At 38.5% G+C, this 21,625-nt stretch overlaps 1 protein-coding gene across 2 annotated transcripts in view; it reads right to left on the bottom strand.

Moving 5' to 3' along the window:
- The window catches only part of LOC124755725 (trafficking protein particle complex subunit 11), a 121,985-nt gene that overhangs the window by 90,091 nt on the left and 10,269 nt on the right, over positions 1-21,625 (bottom strand). For both annotated transcript variants that reach the window (XM_047249047.1, XM_047249046.1), the window contains exons 3-7: positions 6,584-6,753; positions 4,211-4,396; positions 1,161-1,334; positions 807-1,037; positions 412-553 (exon numbers count right to left, since the gene is read on the bottom strand). In XM_047249047.1, the coding sequence (XP_047105003.1) occupies positions 412-553; positions 807-1,037; positions 1,161-1,334; positions 4,211-4,396; positions 6,584-6,753 (903 nt within the window). The remainder of the gene's footprint in view (positions 1-411; positions 554-806; positions 1,038-1,160; positions 1,335-4,210; positions 4,397-6,583; positions 6,754-21,625) is intronic.

The following is a 21,625-nucleotide window of genomic DNA, read 5'->3' on the forward strand; positions in this document are numbered from 1 at the left end:
GAAGCAAACTAATCTACACAATCTGGAGTCTCACAAACCACCACAGCAATGTGGCAATGACAGAGTCTACAAAGCATAATAAAGTGCTTTTACATTAAATTTACTATTGTAAGAAGCTGATTTATATATCATTGCATACACTATGGATTTGCATGTCACATTTCTTACCACAATCTGAATTTCTCATCACTGTCATACTGGTTTCAATAGACTACTACTTCCTTCTACATAACTTTACATTTGAATTCTATATATGATGAAATCCTTCCAAGAGAAGCACAGGACACAAGCAAAAGTTTGAAATGGTGTAACAAATGTGAAGCATTGCTGCTTCAAAATTCTTCCTAATGAGGATATACACAATTTTTTTTATATAAAAAAAAGCCCTGAACAAGGGGGACATATACAAACCTTGCACAATTCTTCACAAGACACCTTTCTGTCAGTAGCATGCTGTGCTGCCTGCTGGTAATAGAACCCTGGATGTTGTGTCTGTAATGCAGGGAGTCCAAGCCTTATAGCTTCTTCAAATATTTCACCAAAAGCACAAAATCTGAAATCATACAACTTTCAATAGAAATTATGGACATACCATTTACTTATTTTTCCAAAAATCAACTTTAAACAGTATCAAAATAGAATGTAACACCAATCTATACTTGGTAATATACTTTTTAAAATTAGATACTCTGCCGGAGCTAGTAACAAACTCCAAGTAATCACAGAATCCTTGACATAGGAATGTTGTAACAAAAGCCATGGAGAGTATAAGAGTCTGAGACCGAAACACTGTGCTGACTACTTACTGCTTTGACATCCAAGCATGGTGTTCAAATGCTAAATCTTTTGCCCCAAGGCAGCTCCTAAAAAGTTCTGTGTGTTTTCGAAACTGATTGATGGCGTCCCTTGGTAAATTCTGCTGGAACATTATTTTACAAAGTTTGTAATTTATGAAACCTGCCACTGTCTTGACTTCTAGGGCATTTGTGTCTACAACTCTCACTTCCAGCAGGTTGCTGTATGCTTGCGAGTAATGTCTGAAAGAGGGTACATAAATGGTGTTATGTCTCACTATTGTCAGATATGTAAGTTGCGTTATATCATGTATCATGCAGGTAACATTGTGAAAAATTCTCTCTGTTACAGGAAAAGTGACTCACTTTTGGGCAGTATGGTTGTCTTGCTTCAGTTCATTCAAAAAGCCAACCTTGAACTGGTGCCTCACAAAAAGATACTGATGAGTAGTCTTGTTCAGCTGTTCTCTATGACCCTTTACATTACGTGCTTCATGATGATAATAAGTTTGTGCCAAATCATAGAATGCATTTTCAAGCCTAGAAAAAAAGAATAGACAGACATAATGATCTATGGAACAAAAAGCATGTCTAAACTAATAATAATAAAAAATACAACCACATATATTACAGTGTATAGTAACTTCTGCATTGCTTTTAAGTTTATCTTCTGTGCACATTTTGCAGTGATATTGATCAGTAGTTATAAATACTTTTGCGGTAGTATAAGTTCACACTCACTCAGTTTTAAAAAAAAATTCAGGTTCAACCATTTTTGTACTACATTATTAACACTCACAAAAGAAAGGAATGACAGAAAGCTAGGATTTTACTGTCCCACTGAGAGTGAGGTGATTAGAAATGGAGCACAAGTTCAGATTGGGAAGGACAAACAAGGAAATCAACTGTGTCATCCTGGTATTAACCTTAAGCAGTTTACAGAAAACAAGGGAAATCCATCAGTAAGACCAGACCAAAATCTGAACTGCTATTCTTCCAAATGAAAATCCAGTGTCTTAACCATTGCACCACCGGGCTCAGTACAGTTTTACTGAATCAGACACACCTATGCGACAGTGTGTGGCACGACCTATTTTGCACTCATAAGAATGATGGCACATCCTGCATGGACTTGCATGTAGCATTTTAAGAAAATGCTTCACAATTCCATTTGTCCCCTATGCATAACAGCATTTCTGTACAAAATCGTGTAAGCTCTGAAACATAAGAGTTTCATTTATAGCCAGCATGTGCTTACAAATGTGAAGATAGAACCACTGTCAATACTTGTATGCTATAAATGAAAACACTTACTGGAACCAAGTCTAAAAGAAAGGCATATGAATATAGTTACAACAGGAAGCAGAACAATAAGTTCAAAATGTTCAAATGTCTGTGAAATCTTAGGGGACTTAACTCCTAAGGTCATCAGTTCCTAAGCTTACACACTACTTAACCTAAATTACTAAATTATCCTAAGTACAAACACACACACACACACACACACACACACTGAACAATAAGTAAACCATTAAATGCAGCAGTGCATCATATATATGGATTCACATGAAATCATATGAGCCAGAGTTGCTACATGTCTGGATTGCAAAACTTCACGCAGTCTCTCCCCCTCCCCCAAATACCAGTACAACTATTGAAAATAAGACTCAATGCATCACATTTTAAAAACTATTGAAATAACCTGACTCTACTTCAACATTGTTTTCAATTTAGAAGCCACCTTTCACTGTTGACAAATTTAATATGCACCCTGTTCAAACTGTGAGAGGTGGATGAAATATGCTCTATGGACTTTAAAATCCTCTTTTCCTCTTTGGTAATTGTGCGCAGTATCAAAAGCATGGTCTATGTATTCCAGGGTTTTCCAATGTAACTGCACCATCCCTGGTGGAGGAGCTACTCATAGATAGAAGTGGATTAGCATTCTGGCACAGTGAAATAGTTTTGTGATAAAACCAAGCTATCAGAACTGTTGCTGCACAGTGAGCGATTTCTTTCTTACACACGGGAATTCTCATTGGTTCAGCCAAAAATGCAGCTAACAATAACCCCCTATAAGTGTTTCTATCTGTCAGAAACACTAGTATCCTAATTTTTCCAACTAATGACCAGCAAAGATTCTGCAACGTCATGAGAAAAGTTCTGCATCCTGGTTAGTGATATTATAGTAAACTATTCACCATGCATTGAAAGGTTCTCCAAGTGGAAGAATACACACAGATTTGTGAAAAATCCTGCTGTCTCTCTAAAACTGACTACACCTCCCTTGTGTTTATGGATACCAAATGAAAATCTCACCGGTGCTGTGGGGAGGGGGTCACAGTTAAATATCTTTTATATAATGAAATGGTTTTAATATTGTTGACCAGAATGCAAATAACGAAGGAGGGTTACAATTTGAAACACAGTTTATAATCAGTAAATGATATACTGTTGTATTAAAAGGCCAGTTCTTACTCGGAAGAACCCAATACACAGCTGTTGAAATCCTAACATCTTGTCAGTGAAGAACGAAAGTTAACAAATGTTCATAAAGTGTTCACTTGCCCTAAACACTAATGACTGTAAGTGTCTAATATATGTTAGTACTGTTAAACAATTTTCATAGCACAGAGTGGAATGCACACAAACCCATGTTCTGCGTGCCACACATAAATCAGCCGATCAAAATTATTTAAAGTCCCAGCTCGATGTAACTGTAGAAAATTCCAAGTCCAGTGTAGTTGTGAAAGTTAAATTTATCAGCATAGTTCACACAGCAAAGTTACTCAGTGTATGCACAGTGCCACTCTCTGAATCATAGAATTCAGTTTAAATAAAATATTCTTTAACAACAGTGGGGTCACGAGAAACTTCTTGCCGTGGCAGCCAGCCATCTACAAAATGACCAAATGGACTTCGTACCCTCACCAGGCTTGCACCTGCCTCAATTTCTACAGTGACACCTCACATAATTATTACTTAATGTTAAATTACTCTCCTGAATGAAATCTGAATTGAGTAATTATTTCCCAAACAATACACTCCTATTAGTATGCAAAAAAATGTGTTAATGGTGTTGTTCAAGATAAGCAAAATCACTGTGTGAATTTCTACTGCATCACTTCCAGAGTAAACGGTTATTATCCACTACCCTGCTCAGGCAATAACATGAGGAATTTCACTGGATAAAGTGACATAATAGCTGCTACTGAAGATAAATGACCAAACATGTGACTTCACTCCTGGTAACAAAGCATTTGCCTATCTCTGCTGGGAACTCTGCGGTGTAATTTTAGCATTGTAACTGAACTTAATCCACGACAGCAGAATATTTATCAAATAATCGTACATCAGCATCTATGATAGTCATTATCTTTGTTATACTACACAGTTTCACAGACTATTCAACTCACCGAATTGTGTAACCATGTAGGTGATCCTCATGAGGAAGAACAAACAATGATTTGGGATTCAGTTCACAACTTGTGCACAATGCAGCTGCTCTTTCAGCTGCCAAAACATCTTCACCTGTTGGCAATGAAACTGTTTGCTGAATGAGCACCACAGCCAGACGTGTGTTTCGTCCATCTAGTGCCACCCTGCAACAACATAACACCACAATACTTATATTAAAAATCCAGCTCTTGGATACATGCTGAATTAACTTACTCTATAACCAAACTAACTTCCTAGTTTGCAATAACACACTATTATTAAATAAAAGATGAAATGCCCATTTGTTTTTCGGCGCCTTCAAAAATCACCCAATCTGTATGGATCCCATACCAATAAATGATGAAAGAACACAACAAGTCAAAGAAAGAAAATTTATCGTTGTGTAAAGAGACAATAACTTACAACGAAATACTCACAGAGATTGAGCAGCTTTTCAAATCTTTGGTCTATCCTGTCATATTACAACAATGACGACCATTTATTTTGCATTATGACTTTAAACTGCCACTTATGTTATTCCATTCTGAGGGTCAGTCCACAGGAAAAAATTTCTATTGCAAAAGATGTTCATAAAGATAATGAAACATATGTTTCCCTGAATATCCACTGAGCCAATATTAATTAAATTATTTTATGTTCCTTGCAGTTAAGGAGAACCTACATTTTTTGAGACCAATGTGTCTGTTCATAATTATAACATGCAGTTCAGTGCAAACATGCATCTTAGGAGATAAAGTCTGAGCATGAATCTCGTTGGAGTAAGAAATATGGACAGTGTACTCTACAATAAGTTACCCCTCTAAGTTCATAGAAACAGTAAGTAATGTATTTTGGAATAAAGTTAAGATTATTTTACTTACACACTCTTCTTTAATCAGCTGGTGAATATTTAAAGTCCAATTTGAACTGGCTCTTTTTGAAACTTTATTACAGTTCTTATTGTCATTCTCTGAACTGTTGTGAATAAATCTGACAGATAAGTTACAAATTTTTTGTTGAAGTGTGCTATAGATATTTATTATGATAGATTATTATTGTACTTTATCATATTTCTCTATTATATTTTTGTATTTCTATGTACTACCACATTTTTGTATTTCTATGAACATTGCTTGTCGTATATCTTTTGCACTTCAAACAACAAAAGATTCTTGGTAGCAAAACAAATAAATCAAATATATGCAAGCAAACACATAGGAGCTGCACAAAAATATGAAAACACAATGAGATATGCATGCTTGAACATAAATGCAGATGCCAGCCAGCTCTGCAGGTTGTGTTGTTGTATTTGGCCAGCCTCAAAGCAGTGCAAGTAGCAATCACAGTCAGAACTGTGTTCTATGTAGCTGTGTGTGCATTATATTGGAGTGAAATGAATACAGACTTGGGCAAATTATTGCTGCTCATATAGCAGAAGCTTTTGTATGTGTGCATTATGTTGGAGTGAAGCGAATTCAGACTTGGTCAAATTGTTGGTCATCATATAGCCGAAGCTATTGTAACTGAAGTGTTCAGTGTTTCAAAATGCACTGTATCAAAGATTTATACATCATACATAGAAAGAGGAAAAATGTTATCCACTAAGCCACTACACGGAGAAAGCGTGTTGCGTGATTGTGACAGATGATCACTGAAGAGGACTGTAATGAAAAATAAGGGGGTGATAGCTGCAAAAGTCACTGCAGAACTGAATGTCAAACTTGTGAATCCTATCAACACCAGAACAATATGAGCATGGAACTGGAGGATGAACTGGAATTCCAAAACCACGCATTACTGAGGCAAATGTTTCTAACAGGAAAACATGATGCCAAAGCCTTGAGACCTGGACTATGAAGCAATGGAACTAAGTCATTCGGTTGTACGAGTCTTGTTTCACATTTTTTCTGACTTCTAGCTCAGTTCCCAGCACATGGCAGGGGTTCGGTGATGATCTAGGCAGCAACATCATGGTACAGAGTGAGTGAGTGAGTGTGTGTGTGTGTGTGTGTGTGTGTGTGTGTGTGTGTGTGTGTGTAAAGGGGGGGGGGGGCAGTGTGCAAGGGGCAGTGGAGCAGCAAGCTCTTGTGCACACACACTATTGCTCTGAAGGACAATTAATCTGAAAGCTATCACTGTCCTCAGTCTTGTTTATGTCCCTATCGAAAACACAGTGCCTCGACTATAAGCTGGGTTGTTACTTTAACTCCTTTCATTATTTGTATTGCACCAAGAACTTTCCATTACCATAGTAAAGTCTCTAACTTCTTCTTTTAGCCTCAACTTACTGGAAAGTTAGACTGTATTTTGTTAGTATCACTTTACTGTTATTATCAGTATAAGAGAATTACCTCATGGACTGTACACGTGATGAACATTCAATACGTTTTTCATTCCAATGAGGATCATCCCAATCCAGTTCATAAAAAACAACAACTACTGCAGGTAACTCGTTCAAATGTTTGTTCATCCAATTTCGTTTGAGAATTCCTTTAGGTATGTACCAGTCATACGAGTTTCTCTGCAAGAAATTTATATTTATATTTGTAAAAGGTTAGAAATGATTTCCAGCAGCCTTCTAATATACCAGAAATGTTTACAATACAACTTGCAAAATAACAAAAAACACTTTGTTGTTGTTGTTGTGCTGGACACTGTACTACTGTAGATGTACCACACAACATACACTTGAAGTCAAGAGTATTGTCACTTGGGCAAGGAGATGGAAGGGCAAGGAGGAAGAGAGGTTTTTAAAGTGGTAGACAGACATCACACAGGACTGTGGGCCAAGAGCACTGAAACAACCAGTGGTGGCAAGTTATCATGTGCTAAAGTGCTATAGGATACTAGAAAAATTGCACTAAAATTATACCATTTATCTTCAAATGCAATCTGGAAATTGCACTAAAATTATGCCCTTTCTTTTTTAATGTGAGCTAGAAACTGCACTAAAATTATGCCATTTCTCTTTGAGTGTGTGCTGGTATGCAATTAAAATGAGCAAAAACATGTTTTGTAGTGCTCTCTCTGCAATAACTAGAAACCAGTGTCAAGTGCTGAAATGATAGTCAGCCATGCTGTGATCAACTCAGAGAAGGGATGCAGCTGTCTGTTTTCAACTGTGTATGCTCTGATGTGACGTCATCCCTTCTGATGGTGTGAGTGTTGTGTTGCTCACATCAACAGGTCAGTATTTTTCTGTGAAAGTTTGTGTAATGCACTGTCCAAGCGTAGAGTATGGGAGATTTTGAGGAGTGGTTGATGTAATTGCACCGTGGCTGAGTGGCCAAGACACTGACTGACAAATCGTCAGTTCTGGTCTAATTCTCACACCTAACATCCTTTTTTTTCATTTTATTTTATTTCTTTCAATGTTAAACTGTTAATTATAAAATTTAAATATTTAAACAGTTCAATTTAGGTATACAAAATTAATATATTCAATTAAGTTATGATTACTACCCTCCTCAGTCAACAGGCTATAGGCTACCAAATTGTAGCACATTGATAAAATTTTGCACAATTCACCATTGGAAACGATGATGAAAGACATGGCACAGTCAAGTTTGAAGCTATAGTTCCCTATAAGCACACGTACAAAGTCTTTCTTTCATGTGCAATATTTTAACAACAAACTGTGTTAACAATTGCTCTGTAGGACTAATATATGGATTGTTGATCTACATCACTTTATACCAGCGGGTGTCCTCAACACTCTTTCCACATGATGCACTTGTAAACCATGAATTCTGTTCTAGTCCCACAATTTAAGAAGGAAGATGATCTGTTGACCATGAGATGATTAGTTGCAGGAGTTTCACATAATAGTTTTGAGCCATGCCATGTGTTATATTTCTTTGAATGACTGTATAAGTTTCCAGTGACTTGCTCCTGAACAAGTAGCTTTGGCTCACACCAATCCACAGAATGTAATGAATCCAGCTGAGTCACGAGGGGGGAATGAAATTGGTCACATTCTTTTCAAAGGAACCATCCTGGCATGTCCAGTAATACAATACCAATAGCCATTATTTAGGTTTTATTTTTAGGCTACCAGTTTCAACTTTACATTAAGTCATCTTCACATGTATGCAACGAAGGTTATAAATGAGCAATAGATACATATTGTCACATAGAAGATGTAGTTAGATGAATGATGAACACTTAACTTCACTTAACGAAGGTTTATTCAGCACTTGCACATACAAGAGCGCAGAGCAAACTGCCTCTGGCCATAACACATACAGTATATATACAGCTACAGAACATTCCAGTACAATTATTCTTGACATTTGTGGATACTTCTAAAATGTTCTCGAACCAAATATAGAAACTAAAATGGTACAGTACAGGTGAGTTTTGAATTCATGACCCTCCAGTCAACAGTTTAGTATCACAACCACTACACCATGGTACCAATCAGCTTCTTCTGCAACATTGCTCCCTCCTTAAGAGAACAGCGTCTTGGTGTTATGCCCTCCTAGTCCGGGAACAAATCATCGGTCCTGCATACTCCCTACGCTATTTGTCACCTTTCCGCTTATTGGCTGTTTCTAGAGCTTTGAATTTACCCTGGGTGGCTGGATCCTTGTACGACTTCATTCAAAGTACGTGGACCGTATCTCTGATCTTTCATCCTCTTGCATCGCGGTCAAAATCTTCAACTTCATAAGTAACAACAGACAACTGTCTTAGAACCTCATAAGGTCCAAAGTAGCGCCTGAGGAGCTTCCCGAACAGGAGTGACGATCCAGACAAGGTCATCAGGCTGGTAGAGAACAGGGCGGTGGCTCGCGTCATACAGTGTCCATTGTCATAGTCGCCTCATGCCCATGCACCAGGAAAAATGGCCTAAATCCTATGGTGTCTTGTTTGGCAGTGTTGTAGGCAAACATCACAAAAGGTAGCACCTCATTCCAGTTGCTCTGCTCAACATTGACAAACATTGATAGCATGTCGGCCAAGGTCTTGTTAAGGCATTCAGTAAGCCCGTTAGTTTGCGGATGGTAGACAGGCATCATGTGATGAGTAATGTTGCACCGACAGTTTATCTCTGTCACAAGTTTCGATTGAAAAACTTTCCCTCGATCTGTAATTAATGACCTTGGGGCACCGTGTTTTAACACAATGTCTTCCACGATGAATTTGGCTACCTCGGATGCTTCAACTGTTTTCACGGCTTTTGTAATGGCACAGCATGTAAAATAATCAGTGCAAACAATAATCCATCTATTGCCACTAGCAGATGTTGGAAATCATTTGAGGAGGTCGATCCTCCCAACACAGTGGAAAGGCGTTTCAACTGGTGAAATTGGTATGAGTCAGCCAGGCAGTTTCTGAGGAACTGCCTTTCTCCTCTGGCACTCTTGACAGTGCGACACATAGTGATAGACACTCCTAAATAAACCTGTTCAGAAAAATCTCTTGCGGGTTCTATCGTAGGTCTTAATAAATCCTAAATGTCTGGTCTCAGGTGTGTCATGGAATTTCTGAACGTCTAAGTGCATGTGTTTAGGAATCACTGGTAGCCAACTCTTTCCAGATGGATCAAAGTTTTTCTTGCAAAATAATCCATTAACTACCCGAAATTGTCCTTTCACATACTCTGACTGATTATGGTAAGCATACTTTGAGATATCTTGGTGTCCTTTTTCTGCTCGGCAGTGAGATCCTGGAGTGCAACGAGACAGTCACTGTCTTCATCAAAGTCTTGATGGTCTTGCACAGGGTTTCTTGAGAGACAGTCGGCATCTTGGTGTTTTCTTCCACTTTTGTACACTATGGTAATGTCATACTCTTGAAGACGTAGTGCCCACGTGGAGAGTCGTCCTGTTGGATCCTTAAGACCTGTCAACTAACAAAGTGAATGATGTTCTGTAACAACTGTGAATGGACTTCCATAGAGATACTGTTGAAATCTGCACATGGCCCAGATCACAGCAAGATATTCTCTTTCTGTAGTTGAGTAGTTTCTCTCGGCTTTTGTAAGTGTCCTAGCCTTCTCTTTTCCATCCGAAATTTGCACCAGAACAGCAATGATCAATACCTGCTGGCATCTGTATGTAGTTCTGTAGGTGCTCTCTCATCATACAGACCAAGTACAGGGTCAGTCGTCACAGATTTTCGCAGCACATCAAAAGAATCTTGTTGAGCACCACCCCAGATAAATTTAGCATCAGCTTTTAACAACTCTTGGAGTGGCCTGGCTTTGATACAAAAGTCTTTGATAAAACAACGGTAATAAGAACATGATCCGCGGAAGCTTCTCACATCTCTAATACTTTTAAGAATAGGAAATTTCCTTATAGATCTCACATTTTCAGATCTGGCCACACACCTTTGTTTGACATTAGGTGTCCAAGTATTCTGATTTCTTTTGTTCCAAAGAGACACTTTCTTGGATTAAGTTTCAGTCCGTCTTGTTGGAGACACTTAAGAACGGCCCTCAGTCTTTTGTATGTTCATCAAATGTCTCTGAGAACACTACAATGTCATCTAAATAACAAAGACACATCATCCACTTAAGGTGGCGTAGAAAATTATCCATAATCTGTTCAAAAGTTGCTGGTGCATTACACAAACCAAACGGCAATACCTTAAACTCATACAGACCCTCAGGGGTGATGAATGCAGTTTCCTCACGATCAGCCTCATCTACTTCGATTTGCCAGTATCCCGGGTACATGTCCACGGTTGAGAAAAACTTAGCCCCCTTCAGACAATCTAGTGTATCGTCAATACATGGAAGAGGGTAAACATCCTTTTTAGTTAGCTTATTAAGCTTCCTGTAATCAACACAAAGGCGCCAACTGCATCCTTCTTCCTGACGAGGACCACTGATGATGACCACGGGCTCTGAGAAGGCTGAATGATGTCATTCTTCATCATTTTCTCTACCTCGTCACAAATTATTCGACAGTCTGTTGCTGACACACAGTATGCTCTTTGGCTTATTGGTTGATGATCTCCAGTGCTAATCCGGTGCTTCACCGTCGATTTGTCTAATATTCTCTACACCTGTGGATTGAAGCATTCAGAGAAATCTTGAAGAATGGCAAGTAGCTTCTTCTGTTGTTCCTTAGTGAGATATGGTGATAGTCAAGTTACAAGATATTGTCTTGTAGTGGTAGTGCTAATTTCGCCCACAGACTCGGCATGGGAGGTTTCTATGACACTCAGCTGTTCTTCAATTAATGGCTCAGCGTTTGCTAAGCACATGCGTGTTGGAAGGATCTGTGATTCTTGAAGGCAATTAACTATCCACAATTCACTGAATCCATTCTTAAACGAGATGACAGAGGCTGGTATGAAAAAGTTATTCTACAGTGGTATGCTTCTCTTACATTCCACTACAAGATCCATGGGTTGATGCATGGCATGACATGTGACAGTTACCTTTCTAGCGCTGACTGCAGGAATGATCACTTCATCCAGCACACACAGTCTCCACACACTCGGGTGCACATATTCCCGTCCACAGTATCTCATCTCGTCTAGCCTAGGTATTACAATTACGAACCACTTAAATTGGAAGGAACACACAGAAAATATTATGGGGAAGGCTAACCAAAGACTGTGTTTTATTGGCAGGACACTTAAAAAATGTAACATACCTACTAAGGAGACTGCCTACACTACGCTTGTCTGTCCTCTTTTAGAATACTGCTGTGCAGTGTGGGAATCGTTACCAGGTAGGACTGATGGAGTACATCGAAAAAGTTCAAAGAAAGGCAGCACATTTTGTATTATCGCGAAATATGGGAGAGTGTCACAGAAATGATACAGGATTTGGGCTGGAAATCATTAAAAGAAAGGCGTTTTGCGTTGCGACGAAATCTTCACATGAAATTCCAATCACCAACTTTCTTCTCCGAATGCGAAAATATTTTGTTGACACCAACCTACATAGGGAGGAATGATCACCATGATAAAATAAGAGAAATCAGAGCTTGTGCGGAAAGATATAGGTGTTCATTCATTCCGCACACTATACGAGATTGGAATAATGGAGAATTGTGATGGTGGTTCGATGACCCCTCTAACATGCGCTTAAATGTAATTTGCAGAGTATCCATGTAAATGTAGCATAACCTTCGAGCGACCACAATCTATAATTGCCTGAGGAGCTTTCAGAAGTCCCATCTGGGAATGACGTCATGACTACACTCTTGTAAGATGACAAATTCTATGGGCTGTTTATGGCCACTTATACCCACGCAAATTGTACATCTTCCTGTAGGTTTTACATATTTCCCATTAGCCTCCTTCAGCAGAGATTTTTTGTTGTCGACGAATATAGTTTTCTGGGACTGGCAATGGTACTTCTCCGAAATGACTGAATATGGTGCTCCAGAGTCCACAATAACTTGGGCTGGTCGGCCATCCATGAGGATATCGATGTAGTTTCCTATCATTTTCGTAGTGACCAATGGCAGAGGATTTTTCTCTTCAGCGGCCTCACCTACAAGGAAGGTCGCACCCTTTAGTTTTCCAGGTTGTGGTGGCTAGGTGATTGGCTGGAGCTTCTAAACGGTGATGGAGACCTTGACCGGCATGTTGGGGAGCATCCTCTCCAATGGCTAACTTGCAGTGATGGTAACATACGTCGTCCTGCACCCACATCTTCTTGCTCATCTTCATCGGCCCGGAGTTGGCATCGGCTAAGATCGGTCTGATGTCTTCTGGCGCAGGCATCATCAAATATCCACCGCCTTTCTCGACAATAGCGCACCACATGTCCCGGTCGTCCACAGTGGAAACATACTGGTTGGTGATACTGGGTCCTCCAGACGTCAATCTTCCTTGGAGCCCAAACAGGTTCCTCATGCGGCATTGGAGGAACGTAACTCTGCCTGGGTCTCGACTTTTTCACTGTTTTAAAGGGAAATGAAGGACGAGAGATTGGGTTCAATGTCTGTTCCACTTATGACCTCTTGAAGTGTCTCAGTGTTTTGTTCGCCGTGCAATCCAAGTACCTTCTTAACTTCCTCTCTCACTACCTGATGGAAGCCATTCAAACTTCTTGCAAGTAATTCTTTTTCGATGCATTGTCTCGATATACTGGCACTATTTTATGAAGTTGTTTGCTGTCGAAACCTCCTTCAGGAGTAGGGCTTGATACATGTCCTCAGCAAACACCCTTTATAGGATGTGCAACCTTATCTTCCCCGTCCATTCTAGGATCCACTATTTTACACAGCTCCAAGACGCCATGATTGTAGGATGCTGTAGTTGCTCCTGGACACTGTGCCCTGCACTTTAATTTATCTTCAGCCTTGCACTTCTGTAGTCGTGTGTTGCCGAAATACTTGTGCAGTTCCGCGTGGAATACTTCCCAGCTTGTGAACTTCTCCTCGTTGTTCTCATACCATTGTTTGGCAGTGCCCTCTAAGTAGAAAAATACATTAGCTAAACACATAGTGTCATCCCATTTTTTGGCTATACGCTCATATATCTTCAGCCACTTGTTTGGATCTTGGCCATCGTCACCAGCGAACGCGGAAGGATGTCTCAAGTGGTGGCACACAGCTGCTGTCATTGTAACGTCCTCTTCTTCTTCTTCTTCTTCTTCTGTCTCCGGTAGACTGCGATCTGTTGAATATGGCTCGAACTCAGGTTTCTCACCACATAAACGGCGGCTCTCTCGTGGCCTGATGGGATCCACCGTGTCGTCAATAATGTACGCTCTCACAAGTTCCAATACCCAGCAGCTCCACCAAAATAATGTCACATAGAAGAAGGTGTAATTACATGAACAATGAACATTAACTTCACTTAACAAAGGTTTATTCAGCACTTGCACATACAAGAGCGCGGAGCAAACTGCCTCCGGCCAGAACATTCCAGTACAATTATTCTTGACATTTGTGGATGCTTCTAGAATGTACTTGAACAGAATATAGAAATTAAAATGGTACCGTCCAGGTGAGTTTTGAACTCATGACCCTCTATTCAACAGTTTAGTATCATAACCTACTACACCACGGTACTACTCAGCTGCTTCTGTGACAATATTAAAAAGACAGAGCATATTGTCTAAATGAACCCAGTGTTACATATTAATTTATGTAATTAAAAGAAATTGGTCTCAATTAAAATCTGTGATACAATGTAATATGTGCTATCAGCAATTAACCAGTTATTCATGCATACTGCGAAACCATCAATAACTTAATGGAAGTATTCATAAACAGAAGTGTCAAAGTAATGCAGCCATCAGTCCTGTGTGTCCATTGTCTATAAATATGTATGGTTATACACGGTAGACTCTACCGGTTTTTGTCAAAAAGTAAAAGAAGGGGGCAGAGGGACCAGCTCATCATATGAAAGTAAATAGCGGGATCATATATCAGGTAAAATAAAGGGTGGCACACTAAAAGCAATGGTAATCTTTATAGTAAGTATACAAAAAGGAATGATAGATTGAAAAGGAATTGCAGCTATTGAAATACCATAGCTGTACTCAATTGTTATTAGATAACACTCTATAAGGAGCAAACAAAAGAACACTCTAGGAGGATGACAGCAAAAAGTAAAAATAAAAAGTAGAAATGTATCCATCCGTGTAATAAGACCTAGGATATTATAATCAAAAAGTGGATACTGTGTATGTTAATTTTCCAAAAGCACACCTTTTTCACCAATACCTGCAAAGTCTCTAATTGTAAGAAAATTATTTGGAGGATGGGAAGCCAATATCAGTTATTTGGGCAGAAACTTCCTTACATCATACTTCTGGAGAGTATCTATGGAAAGAAGATAATTAATAGTAGTCCCATTATAGGAAGTCGCGAAAATAAAAAATATACTACTAAACTATGCAAATACAGATTTTATATACCGAATAGTGCTCAACCAAACTGGACATTAACTGTTCCATATAAATATATATAAATCAAAGGGGAAATGCAAAAATCAAGAGGTAACCTCAAGTACTTACCACAAAATTTTAAATCGAACGAGAGTCCGTATTGGGTCCAAAATTGGCATAATGAAAAGGAGAATGTACACTTCATCACATATATACAAATATATCACTGCTTAGTAACGTAATCGCGGAAAAGTCACCAGAAAATAATCTCCATTCCCCAGACCATCATTACAACACTTAAATGTCATGAAAAGTTGCATAGATGAAATTGTTACAATCTATCATTAGGGTAACGTAAAACCGAATGGACTGAAACATCTACATAACTAAACCTAAACCTAAAGAGTATTGTCTAATAACAATTGAGTACAGCTATGGTGTTTCAATAGCTGTAATTCCTTTTCAATGTATCATTCCTTTTTGTATACTTACTATAAGAATTGCCATTGCTTATAGTGTATCCCCCTTTATTTTACCTGATATATGATCCTGCTATTTACTTTACATATGAGTCGGTCCTTCTGCACGCGTCTTTTATTTTTAGACAAAAACCAGCAGTCTACCACATATAACCATACATAATTACAGACAATGGATATAAAGGACTGATGGTTGGATTACTTTGACACTTCTGTTTATGAATACTTCCATTAAGTTACTGATGGTTTCACAGTACGCATGAATAACTGGTTACTTGCTGATAGTACATATAACTTTGTATTATATAGATTTTAGTTAAGACCAATTTCTTTTAATTATATAAATTAATACGTAACACTGGCCTCATTTAGACAATACACTCTGTCTTTTTAATATGTACTCTGCTAGTTTATAACCTTCATTGTATAGGCCTGAAGATGACTTAATGTAAAGTTGAAACTGGTAGCCTAAAAATGAAACCTAAATAACGGCTATTGGTATTCCATTATTGGAAATTGACCAACCAAAGTCGCGCACTCCAGACAGAGGAGGGGGTTACAGTCATCCTGGCATGTGCCCTAATCAATGCAGGGAAAACAAAGAGACCTGGTCCTGCACCCTAACCGCTGTGACACTACACTCAGATTCACAAATTGGTTTCACATTCAGCTTACTGTCAATGCCTCAAGCAGCCACGGTGTTCCTGTGTCCACATTGTTGTTCAGCTGTTACGTTTTTGTATTAACCTCCACTGTTCTTTATTCCTTAATTATTATAGACTGTCTCTCAGACTGCTACAAATGTATGTACCTGCCTATTGGATGGCAACATAAACATGGCAGAATGTTTGCACTGTTGCTGCACTTTCTTATTTTTGGGCCTTGAGAAGTCTTGCAGACATGTCATAGTATTTGTGTGTTGTATTCTTATTGAATATTATGGTTTCTCCATGGCAAGGAAAGTTGCATCATCTTCGCAACTTGTTTTATGTGAGCCAGATGTAGATGTCAATGAATTATCAGATGAAAACATGTATGACAACAATAACCCTGCTTTTGATATACTTGGTGATCATGACACTAATTTGAAGCAGGAAACAAAGTGGTGATGATGTGACAGTTGATGACAATGGAGAGGCTTACTTCTTCAGTACGAACAGATGTTTTAGATGGATAAAACAGGTGTCAGGTTACATAAGAACAAGGTTAGATTGTCTTGCTGCTCCCTGAACAGCGACATACGGCAAAAAGTCTCAGAGAAAACCCTGTTTTGAAGGTAGTACAAGCCTCAAACACAGAAAGAACTGTGTGAAAAATGTATGCTTTTGCCCTCCTTGTTTGAAGAGTAAAACAAGGTAACCATGTCTACAGTGCGGTGTTTCAATTTGTTTGATTTGCTCTCTGACAGTATATGTGAAACACAAGCAGGCTGACAGTTATTAAAAAATGATTCAGAGGCTCTTAAGAATATAAAATTATTTTCCACTTGACCTTTTAAAACTAAAACGTGGCAAAGTGTCTCTCTTCATAGATTTATCGAGTTCAATAGTTGGTCTACGCAGAAACTATAAGAAGTATACTCAAAGCTGATTTCATACACAATGTCTCACAAATGAAATGTGTTTTTCAATATAGTTATGTTGTGAATCTGTAATATTATGCCCCTGATGATAATCTGTGAGAGGGTAGAGATGTCAGTATCTACTGTTATTTTAGTAAAGCTTAAAATCAAAATATACTGCAAATTCTGCTCGGTTTCAGTTGTCTAAATGTTTTAAATCTTGAATTGTTTTAAAAAATTATAATTTTCATTAAGTCTACTTCCAAGAAGTGTAATTAACAGCAGAAAGTCATTAAAACATATATGCACCACAACAATAGTTTTATGTGTAAAAAAATGAAAAGGCAGTCTGAGACACACCTCCATAGCATTTGTAATTCTCTCAATGTCAAAAGCAATTTAAGTAAAGGTGATGGAGGATGGTATCTTTGGCCTTGCTGAGGTGATACCCTGTGCTACAGTTAATAGTGTTGTGGATTTTAAAATTTTACCAGAAAACTCAATTGTCATTCAATACATTTCATGACATATCAACTGGCACCTGTCAGTTATTCTAAGGTGAGTCATCAATGGTTCACCTGAGGATGACTGGCACGCGTTCAGTTGAAATGTCATGGACTGTATTGAACTACAATTGGCTCCAAGCTCAAAATTTGTCTGAGCAGTTAATAGTGTTGTCTGTAATTTTATTGTAAATGGATTCTTTCATGATCAAGTCCCAGACGTTAGCAGCCTGAGTATGTGTCTTCATTTGGTCAACAGCGATGAGGTGTGCAGTCATAAAGCTGTGTTCCAGTCATCAACTCATACATTAGTCTCGAACATGTGCTCCACTAGTGTTCAACACAGCATTCTCCCTCAATTATGATACTTTGGCCAACATCTGGCAGACCTCAGTGAGAAAGAATCTGATGATCTGTGCCTCCACAAGTCAGGAGCCCATCTTTTACAACGTCCAAATGCAGTCCAATTTGTGCAAGCAGATATGTGCTGTACCTCATACTCCTCCGATATGCAACCAATTCTACCTAATATAGTGGCAGCATATGGGAGAAACACAACTGCTTGCTGCTTCTCTGCCACTCCATGTGGAGTTCCCACAAGACAGGGAATGAATCTGATATATCAAAGGAAACATTGTGGTTTACAATCCCATCAATGACAAAGTTGTTTAGAAATAGAGCCCTGACAGGTTGGGAGAGGAAACCAATGTCATTAACATTGTAACTACCACAGTATTTACCTTAAAGGATTTAGGGAAACCACAGGAAGCTAAACTTCAGTGGCCAGATATGGTACTGAACTACAGTCATTCCTAATGCGAGTCCAATGTGCTTATCACTGACTACTTGCCTAGTTGAACCTGGAAATTATTGAGAGAAGACGAAACAAAACCAAAAGTTTGTATCTTTGCAGGCAGCCATGGACGAGATTTAGCCACTATCCTTATGAATATGCAATCTAAATTTTCCGTTACTGCCACAGTCAAACCCGGGGCCCCTTTCCAGCAAATAATTAAATACTTAAACCCTCAACCAAATGATGTTTGTGTAATTACCGCTGGAGCTAACAATATTTATAAAAATGAGTCGAAAAATGCAATCACAGCATTGCGAAATGAACTGGAAAGAATCTCGCCAAGAAAAACAATCGTCGTTAGCATCCCACACAGACATGACCTAATGAACAGTTCATGTGTAAATAATGAAATCAAATTCACAAACAGAATGTTTCAAAAGGTATGCAAAGCAATCAAGGACGTGAAGTTTTTGGACAGTAATTCCGAAGAGAGAAACCATTTTACTCGACACGGAATGCACAGGAACCGGCTAGGAGAACGTGTACTCGCTAAAGCACTGTTAGCAGAAACATTCAAACTATTTGAAAACACCACTCCTCCAATCATTCTAAAAGCACCTGTGCCCATTGAAACTGTACCATTGGAAGAAATACAGACAGTGTTGTCAAAATACTCCTTCAAACCTAATGGAACAGCTGAAGGGAAGACTTCGTATGCAGTAGCGCCTGTATGTGAATCAACACAAAAAAGCAAGACAGCACCAGCAGTTACAACTCAAGTGTGAAACGTTAGTCCACTACCAACTTGTGAAGCAGCAGCATCTAAGGAAGAAGAACAGTCATCAATAGCAGAAACAGCAACACCAACCCCCACAGGATCAAGTGTACAAGCTGACAGTGTAGAAACCTCACCAACAAGAGATCCACCCTCTATGGCAAAAAGGAGCACAGTAGTGACTGCAGCTGCTCCACATAGGAAGTGCCTGAGATCAAGAACGTCCTCAGCTGCAAATGGGGATTTTTTTATGGTACTGGGGCAGAAGGGGGAAGGTTCCAATCAGAATGTAAGTAATGTAGTTAATAAAAACAAATGTGGGTGTTACCAGCACAACAGCTCCCCCTTCCCTGCAAAAAAAACTGTTCCTGTAATACTGGTATGTCAAAAGAAATAAAACTCAGTCCCAACAGTGGCAGCACCACAACCAATCATGTAATTAAAAATAAGCTCAAATTTTTTCACCAAAATATTCAAAGCCTGCTCTGTAAGTTAGACCAATTTATTGTAAATATTGATGAACCAACAGGTGCAAATTGTGCTCATATTCTCTGTCTGGCAGAACACAATGTCACTTTTGGCATCGAAATGCTCAATATTCCAAACTATGTTTTAGCTACCTCATTTTGTAGAAAGCATATCTGCAAAGGTAGGGCAGTTATTTATGTGAAAAACAGCCTGTCCTTTAATACAATAGATGTAGAGAAATATTGTGTAGAGAAAGACTTTGAGGCATGGCATGTGTCACAGAAATACTAGAAGCTAACAAGAAACTGGTAATCGTAGCAGTATACAGGGCTCCATCTGGTAATTTTAAAGTATTCATGAAACAATTAGATTCTGTGCAACTGTATCTCACAAGAAAAAATAGGGACATTATAATGACTGGAGATTTTAATATAGATTTCCTAGAAAGCTCATCTTCTAAGACAGAGTTTGCAAATTTAATGCATACCTACAACCTTGTCTCCACTGTCAGTTTTCCCACAAGAACTACTGCCACTTCCAGCACTCTAATAGACATTATCTTTGTAGATATGAGTAAAACTCATCACATCGAAGTTGAAAAAGTCATAAATGGTCTCTCTGATCATGATGGGCAAATACTCACAATTGACAACTTTAATACAAATCCGAACAAAGCTAGTGCACAGTGGAAAACCATTAGAAACATGAATGAGGAAAATATCCAAAAACTCAAATTATGCATTCAGGAGACTGACTGGAGGTATGTTTATCTTGCAAATGATGTTAATACAGAATATAATTTATTTACTGATGAATTATCAGGTATATTTGAAAGAATCTTTCCAAAAAGGTCTGTAGACTACAGAACAGGCAATCAAGCAAAAAACCATGGTCACCAAGGGCATAAAAATGTCATGCCAGAGAAAAAGAGAACTGTATAAAATATCCAGACAATCCAATAATCCCCTCCAGATGAAATATTATAGGACATACAGCAAAATCTTAACTAAAGTCACTAAAAAAGTTAAAAGTATGTGCATAAAATCTGAAATTAACTGTTCAAATAATAAAATCAGAACGATTTGGAATGTAATAAAGAGGGAAACAGGTACTGCACCAACTGACAATGAAAAAATTGCTGTCGCTTAAAAATTAACGATTTGGAAATAACTGATAGTAAACAGATAGCAGACACATTTAACAACCACTTTCTAAGTGTCACCTCTCAAATAGGTTGCAGTGGTGACCTAAGGGAAGCTGCAGATATTCTGAAACTTAACCTCCCACAATGTTTTAATATAAATGTAACACCCATAACCGTTAATGAAATAAAAATAATAATTCCCTCATGGAAAGGTAAAGGATCTTCAGGTATAGATAACATCTCTAGCAACCTGTTGAAAGCCTGCAGTAATGATGTAAGTGTAGTACTTGCTCACATTTGTAACACGTCTCTTTATGAGGGAGTTGTTCCAGAGAGAATGAAATATGCCATTGTGAGACCTCTTTTCAAGTCTGGCGATGCTACAGATGTAAAAAATTATCATCCTGTCTCTCTCTTAACAACATTTTCAAAGGTTCTTGAAAAGGCAGTGTATAACAGGATTGTGGCACATCTTGATAAACTTAATATTATTAACAACAGACAGTTTGGTTTTCAAAAAGGGGTTTCCACAGAGCGTGTCATATATTCACTCACAAATGATGTCTTGGAGTCTATTAATAGTAAGAAATCACCAGTTGGTGTCTTCTGTGATATTTCCAAGGCCTTTGATTGTGTAAACCATAAGACACTCTTGAAGAAGGCCTATCGTTACGGAATCAAAGGGCTTATAGGTAACTGGCTAAAATCATATCTTGAAGACAGGAAACAAAAGGTGGTTCTAAACGGCTGCAACAAAGGATCTTCTAATCTAGTGGATTCTGAACGGGGCAAAATTCAGCGTGGAGTTCCCCAGGGATCTGTCCTTGGACCCTTGCCGTTTTTAATATATGTTAATG

The sequence above is a fragment of the Schistocerca piceifrons genome, chromosome 1 (assembly GCF_021461385.2).
Source record: "Schistocerca piceifrons isolate TAMUIC-IGC-003096 chromosome 1, iqSchPice1.1, whole genome shotgun sequence".
In the NCBI taxonomy this organism is placed as follows: domain Eukaryota; kingdom Metazoa; phylum Arthropoda; class Insecta; order Orthoptera; family Acrididae; genus Schistocerca; species Schistocerca piceifrons.